The sequence below is a fragment of the Poecile atricapillus genome, chromosome 5 (assembly GCF_030490865.1).
Source record: "Poecile atricapillus isolate bPoeAtr1 chromosome 5, bPoeAtr1.hap1, whole genome shotgun sequence".
NCBI classification, from domain to species: domain Eukaryota; kingdom Metazoa; phylum Chordata; class Aves; order Passeriformes; family Paridae; genus Poecile; species Poecile atricapillus.
The window spans coordinates 23,967,650-23,975,453 of record NC_081253.1 but is presented as its reverse complement, the minus strand read 5'-3'; the positions used below and the strand labels follow the sequence as shown (position 1 = coordinate 23,975,453).

The window sequence follows — 7,804 nt, the reverse complement described above, 5'->3', positions numbered from 1 at the left end:
GCGTGGGTCCTCCTCCCCCCTTCTCGTCTTCGGTAAAAATGTTTGAGGATTTTTTTCGAAACAAAACAAAACAACCCACGCTCGGTCCACTTGCGTCGTGCCGCCCGGGCTGCCTTCCGCACGCATAATCTGCTTATATTCCCCGCTAATATCGGCGAGTTACATAATGGCATTTGAACATATGTCAACCTAACTACAAGGCAGAAACGCGTAGACAATTAAAAGTTTGCCCTGGCACGGTGGGGAGTCCAGGGCTTCCCTCGGGAGGGGGCGGCGGGACCGGGGAGCAAAGCGCGGGCAACTTCTCCCCGGGGGTGGCCGCTGCTCCGGGTACTGACACGTCTCTTTTCTGTCTCCGCGATGCAGAGGCTCACCATGACCAAGTCGTACAGCGAGAGCGGGCTGATGGGCGAGCCCCAGCCGCAGGGCCCCCCGAGCTGGACGGACGAGTGCCTCAGCTCCCAGGACGAGGAGCACGAGGTGGACAAGAAGGAGGAGGACCTGGAGGGTCTGCACGCCGAGGCCGAGGAGGACTCGCTGCGGAACGGAGAGGAGGAAGACGAGGAGGACGACTTGGACGAAGAGGAGGAGGAAGAGGAGGAGGAGGAAGACGACGACCAGAAGCCCAAGAGGCGGGGCCCCAAGAAGAAGAAGATGACCAAGGCGCGCATGGAGCGGTTCAAGCTGCGGCGCATGAAGGCCAACGCTCGGGAGCGCAACCGCATGCACGGGCTGAACGCGGCCCTGGACAACCTGCGCAAGGTGGTGCCCTGCTACTCCAAGACGCAGAAGCTCTCCAAGATCGAGACCCTGCGCCTGGCCAAGAACTACATCTGGGCGCTCTCCGAGATCCTCCGCTCGGGCAAGAGCCCGGACCTGGTGTCCTTCGTGCAGACTCTCTGCAAGGGCCTGTCGCAGCCCACCACCAACTTGGTGGCCGGCTGCCTGCAGCTCAACCCGCGGACTTTCCTCCCCGAGCAGAGCCAGGAGGTGCCGCCGCACGTGGCGGCGGCGGCGGCGGGCGCGCCCTTCCCGGCGCATCCCTACCCCTACCAGTCGCCGGGCTTGCCCAGCCCGCCCTACGGCACCATGGACAGCTCCCACCTCTTCCACCTCAAGCCGCCGCACGCCTACGGCGCCGCACTGGAGCCCTTCTTCGAGAGCGGGCTGGCGGAGGGCGCCAGCCCCGCCTTCGACGGGCCGCTCAGCCCGCCCCTCAGTGTGAACGGCAACTTCTCCTTCAAGCACGAGCCGGCCGCCGACTTCGACAAGAGCTACGCCTTCTCCATGCACTACCCCGCCGCCGCCGCCGCGCTGGCCGCCGCGCCCGCCCACGCCGCCATCTTCCCGCCCGCCGCCTCCCGCTGCGAGATCCCGGTGGACGGGCTGGCGCCCTACGAGGGCCACCCGCACCACGAGCGCGTCCTCAGCGCCCAGCTCAACGCCATCTTCCACGACTGAGCCTCCCCGCGCCGCAGGGAGGGCCGGGGGAGCCGCGCCCCGCCGCCCGCCACCGCCTTGTTTACAGGGGGCAGCCCGGCGGGTCCCGCCGCCGCCTCGGGGCCGCCGCGTCCCCCCCCCCCCCCCCCCGCTCACCCGCTGTCTTTGCTTCCGCTCCTCCGAGCGACGCTGTAAATTGGGGTAGGGGCATTGGGATCGCGTCAATTACCTGATCGGGATAACAAAATCACAAGCAATAATTAGGATCTATGCAATTTTTAAACTAGCGATGGGCCAATTACAAAATATATATGAAATCTATATTTTTCAACCAACGTTTTACTACTTGTTACCTTTCCCATGCTGAATTATTTTGTTGTGATTTTGTACAGAATTTTTAATGACTTTTTATAACGTGAATTTCCTATTTTAAACCATGCAGCTTCATCAATTTTTATACATATTGGAAAGGTAGAATTATATCTAATTTATACAAAATGATTTAACTAATTTAAACCAGCAGAAAAGTGCTTAGAGAAGTTATGTTGCCTTAGCACTTCTTTCCTTTTCAAATAGATGAAAAAGAAAAAAAAAATGCACAATCCGGGCAATTTCTTTCCCATGCAAGTCTCTTTTTTCATTTTTATTCATTTTTCTTTATTTCTTTTTCCTTTCCCCCCCGTACAATAAGAACCAGATCCCCTAGGTTTTGAGAAGATATAAGAATGATAGACTTATTTTCTATTAAAACATATCATTTCAACACATTACTTGCACAAACTTGTATATAAAGATTATAAGCAAATGCCAACACCCTTTTTAAATCGAAAGCTGCTTGACTATCACATACAATTTGCACTGTTTCTTTTTAGTCTTTGAACTCCTTGGCATTCCGTGTTTTTGGTTTGTTGGATTTTTGGTTTTGTTTGTTTGGTTTTTTTTGTTTGTTTGTTTTTTGTTTGTTTTTTTTAAGATAACTTGAAGATGTTAATGTTTCCAGGCGCTATAAATGCATGATTTTATACATGTTCACACAATCCGTGGTTGTCATATGCTCATTTTATAAATCTGAACCGAAATCTAATCAGGTTGTTAAAGTCGGGCTATATACCTATTGTAGTCGATTAGTACGGTAGCTTGAAACAAATTCAAACCATTTAATCCGTAATTAGAACAATAGCTATTGCATGTACAATGCAGTCCAGAATAAGTGCTGTTTGAAATGTAACGCTGGTTCAACTGGAATCAATCTGTACTGTAATTTTGTTTGTAATCCTGTATATTATGGTGTAATGCACACTGGGATTTTAGGAAAAACATCCATCCTTTGGCAACAGCATAGTATTGAACATTTGGTCGAATGTTGCATTTTTCCTTAAATGTGATTTTTTTTTTCTTAGTGTAAGTAATTCCTATGGGATTATTGTTTTATTCGGATAGCTCATGAAAGGTGCAACACTTATTATTTGTAGAATAAAATTGGACTAAAAAAATGGACACGGATTTTTTACTTATCTTGAGGAGCACTCGGGGCTGGGGGTGTTCGTTTGTTTACAGCGAACCCGGCTATTTGCAATGCTGATTTGTTGAATGAGGGGAACGGGGCAGAGGCGCAGTTCGCCGGAGAGCTGCGGCTGCCGGCACGGGCGGCCACGGGCAGCTCAGCCCGGCCCCGGCCCGCGGGGTGTCCCCGGCCCCGGCCCGCGGGGTGTCCCCGGCCCGGCCCGCGGGGTGTCCGCAGCCGGCCCCGGCCGGGACCCGCACACCGGGAGCGGACGCTTCGGCCCCGGCGTGGCGGCAGCAGGTGCGCCTTCCCCGCGCAAGGCAGACCTGGAGCCGCGCAATCGACCCGTCTCTTCCTCTTCCCAGACGGGAAACGTATTCCTTTAATCTTCGCTGATTATTCTGAGGCTTAAGAAACCCGGAGACACAACCTGCGGGAGAGCAATTCCCCTAATGACCAGGAACAATTATCAACAGGTCTTTGCCTCCTACCATCAGAAACAGATTTAAGACGTTACCCGAAATACTTTATAAAAAGCCTGTCACAAAGCGGAGGTATTTCATAAATATTTCAGCTAAACCCAGCAGAAAGTAAACAAGCTTTCCTATGGATGAGAGCATTTCCCCCCCACCCCGGAGAAATCAAGTTTCTGGTGTCTATTTTAAAGGTGTTTTTAGTTACAAAAATCTCATGTGTAAGCATGGCAAACCTTTCCTAGCAGTTTAGCAGCCCCTGCTGCCAGGCTTCCCTGTTAAAAACACGCTAAAATTTAATTGCGATGCCGGCTGATGCATTTTGCTGCATCTCCCTGTATTTCGCCAGAGTCTGCAGCTCCACGCTCAAAAACTGTTGCTGAATCTGAAAAGAAAGCAAGCAAAAGGCAACTTTGCAAGGACCCATTACCCTTTCTCAGTCAGCAGCAGTACAGGTAAATGTGCCCTAGATAACCTGAGGGGGATGAATGATTGACGATATTTAAGATAAAATTGAAAAAGCTGACCCAGGCTTGCTTGCCTTTTGGTTATGTGCCTTCTTCCTAAATACAAGGATTCTTCTAGTCAGTCAAGGGGCAACTCACATGCCACCATCTTTTATTCAAAGGCAGGCACAGATGTTCCTTCTGCAGGGGAGGTTTTAATTTATGAAAATGATATTGTTTATGCATGAATGCACTCTGCATAACACACAGTACTTCCATCTGATGAGAGAAATACCACAGAACCAGTGCCAATGTCAGGAACATATTCTGCAAATTTAGTCGCTTAAATGTTTAATGAATATTTGGAAGGCATTTCCAAAGCACAAGAAACCTTTTCAACTACCTTTTCTTTTTCCACTGTTAATAACAAAATTCAACTCCTCCAGTCAATGCAACCTACTTAAAAGATCTACCTAGGCCATCTCAATATTTGCTACTGTGATACTTCAAAGAAAGTAATGTTTTAATGTTATGAGCAATCTAATAAGGAAAATTAATTAGGCATTTTGGTAACTAGAGGCTCTGTTTTACAAATCACTTGTGAGTTTACTTATTTCAATTAGTTTTGGGTGTTTTTTTCCCTATCACCACCATTATAAAATATTGGACATGTTCCCCTCTCCCCCACTTCACTGATGCTTCTTATGTCTCCATGATATTTCTTTCATACTATTAACATCAAGCCAAATGTTGAAATTTCTGCTCATGACTCCCACAGGAAGGTCTATCAAGGTCTCTTTTAATGGAAAGAATTACTCACACTGTTCTCCTCATATGAACATATCGCTAATTAACTGAGGCTGTAGCGGGATTATCTAACTTCCGCATGCAGAGAAAACTTTGGGGTTGATTTGCACCCACACACATACTGGGTCAGCCAGCACAGGCCTAAAACTTTATTGTTAGGGCTGGTTGTGACCAATGGCCTTTCCCCTCTTATGACATACTTCTGGTAGCAGAAATTGCTCTGCCACCAGTGCATGCTTGAGGTTACATCTGCAGGTACAGTATATAAGAAACAGTCACGCCGTGCAGCTTTTCCCTTCCTGGTGATCTGGAACAACAGAAGAGGATCTGTGGAGGTTGTGGAGCCATTGTTGGCTGTGACAGACACAGCTGAATCCCCAGCTACGGCAGAAGAAGCTGAAATGGCGGAATTCCAGGTTGCATCCACAAGATGCCTGAGACTGAAGCCTCTGGTTTTACCTAGCCCAAATGAACAATGTGCCTGAGCAACACCAGCCCTTGGCCCAGTACACTCAGAAGGAGTCTCCAGGTGAAGGGAAGTAGAGTCAAGGAGAATGAAGATTCCTGAATTCACCAGAAGAAAACAGACAGCCACCTTCTCCAAAAGATACTAGCATAGAATATTAATAAACTAACATGGAAAAGCAACATGCAGTTCCAGAGGTAATACGGATTAACATAAATATTTCTAAACTAAGTACTGAGAGCAAGTAAACAATTTTTTTCTATCTTCTCTAACAGTAAGGAAATCTCGCCATTATTTCAATATTGTAACTGATTAAAACTAGATCCACCACGACCTTATCAATTGCTTCTGACATATTAAAAACATGAGTCTCTTTTTAAAAATAATACAATCTATCTGTTCAGAGAACCATCTTGTCAAATATTTTAGAAATTACAGAGTTAAATTTAATTCTCTCTTTTTATATATAAAAGGTATCTTAAGATAAAATAATCAAATGAAACCCACTCATATCTCACTTGTTTCTATTGAGGAAGAACAGAAATGAAACTTGGAGTTCTGCCTGGTGCTGTATCAGGAAAAATATGCAGAAATTGGTCTTTGTTTTTATTGACCAAGATGGGTTGTATGGTAATTATATCAGAAATTATAAGTGGTCTACACTCTTTCCTTAGCTGAAAATCCCATATTACAAAGAACCCTTGAAAAACATAGTACATAAATACATACTGAAACAGTGAGCTGAAGACCTAAAAATACACTGTTATTTAGATATCTACATAAGTGTTTTTTTAATAATTCATATATGTATTTAACAAACTGTCAGAAGCTATGCAATACAAAATTAAAACTGACAATGCTCTCAAAGCATTCTCTTAAGTATTTAGGTTGCCTACAGGGTATGTAAAACATAGAATATTAGCCCTAGTTTTCAGTTCCCTAGCTTGTAGTAGTTTGCAGCATAGAGTTAACTGCATTTTGCATAAAATAAAATAGAAGCAACGAATATTTACATGTTTACCAACACTGTGACAGAGCAATAGAAAATAAGATTCAGAGGGGCAAAAAAACCTTTAAAGATAGCATACCAACCTTAATGCAAAGAAAAGACAATATACCTTGATCAATAGATTCTCATTTTATATTCTTCCTATTACCACATTTTTTCATTCCACATTCAATATTGTTCTGATTAAGATTAATTTCCATTCACGGGAGTATCAGGAATGGCTGCAACTTCAAGACTGCATTTCTGCAGCTTCTTGTACCTGCATAATAATTTCACTTGTTCTTGTTCTCTTTGCAAAGGTTTGCCCATTTCCTTACATACTTTTTTTTCTCTGTTCTTTAAAGCTTTCCTTCTTCTGAAAATTTAAAGATGTATAGCAATAGTAATGCTCTCTTCTACAGACCATTGATGCCATTTTCCTTCAGAGTAAGTTATGGCTTTGCTTATCGTGCAAAAAAATTGGTGTTCTGCTTAATGTCACTTCTTCACAGCAAACCAACTCAACCAACTGAATTAATATTGAGAGTTACAAACAATTATTTTCTAAAGTAGAAATGTAAGAAGGGAGCATACTTAGGAAAGCTAATATCTGTGAATGAACAGCTGAAGTATAACTGGCTATACAAAACCATCATTATATAAACACATGCTGTAGCCAGAAAAACATGTAAGCCAAGGGTATGCTGCCAACTTCAAAATTCAGGTTTCTCCAGAAGGAAATCTCCATTAGCTACAGAAAACAAGTCAGCTACCAGAAATGTTCAGTCAAAAGCTCTGGAATGGGAATAAGGTATTTCCCCCAGAGTGTCCTTTCATCCCTTCTTGTCTAAATTCCTGGTCCTTAGCTTGAACATCAAATTTCTTATTAATCCAAGACTGGCCTGCTTACCTCATTGCATTTTTACAGACATTTTTATTGATTTGGGAGGACACGTTTTCCAAGAGCAAGCTTTACTGCTTGCTGTCCTTCAGTAAACACTAGCTGTACTTTCCTTACTCGCTATTTCTGGCACAGTTTGTCCTACCTCCTTTGTCACAAGGTTTTTCTGGGAAAGAGTTCTGAGACTCTCACTACTTCTTTGCATCTAGAGAGCAAGGGATGTCTTCCAGAATGAAATACTGTTAGTTAAGGAGAGCTTAGCTCCTCTCCTTGTTTCCTACTACCTCTTTTCAGGGTCCAGAGGATGCTTCCCTCTCCTAGGTCATCTGGCTGTGCTCAAGGCCAGCACCCCAACCTGGGGCAAAATCTCCTCTGGATCCAGACTGCTGAGAACAAACTCAAAGAAACCACAAGGGAAATCTCCCCTTCCTCATGCAAGATCTGTGTTTTAGAAGAGGTTCTTTTGCCTGGTGTCTTCCTTTGTTGCAGCCATGTCAGTGCCATATTCTGGTCCTGATCCACAAACTTGATGTTCTTGCCTGACTTTGGACCTGCCTTGATAAAATAGGCTTCCCTGGTGGCTGGCTGCTGGGCTAGCACTGACACTGGCTACTGTCACCTGACCTGACCTCATGACTCTGCTTTTCAGCTGGGTGCTGGACCTACCTTGATACAAGGGGTTTGACTCACTATCTGGAATCTTGCTGAACTTATCTACACACAGTTCTGTTTATGTTGGTGAGGTATAGGGGATCCTACCTGACTCTAAACCCCTCTTC

General features: G+C 45.3%; 1 protein-coding gene across 1 annotated transcript; it reads left to right on the top strand.

The window, feature by feature from the left end:
• Positions 1-360: 360 nt before the first annotated feature.
• Positions 361-1,461, top strand: NEUROD1 (neuronal differentiation 1). The gene has a single exon (XM_058840072.1). It carries the CDS (start codon positions 361-363, stop codon positions 1,459-1,461), a length of 1,101 nt encoding a protein of 366 aa, XP_058696055.1.
• Positions 1,462-7,804: the final 6,343 nt, after the last annotated feature.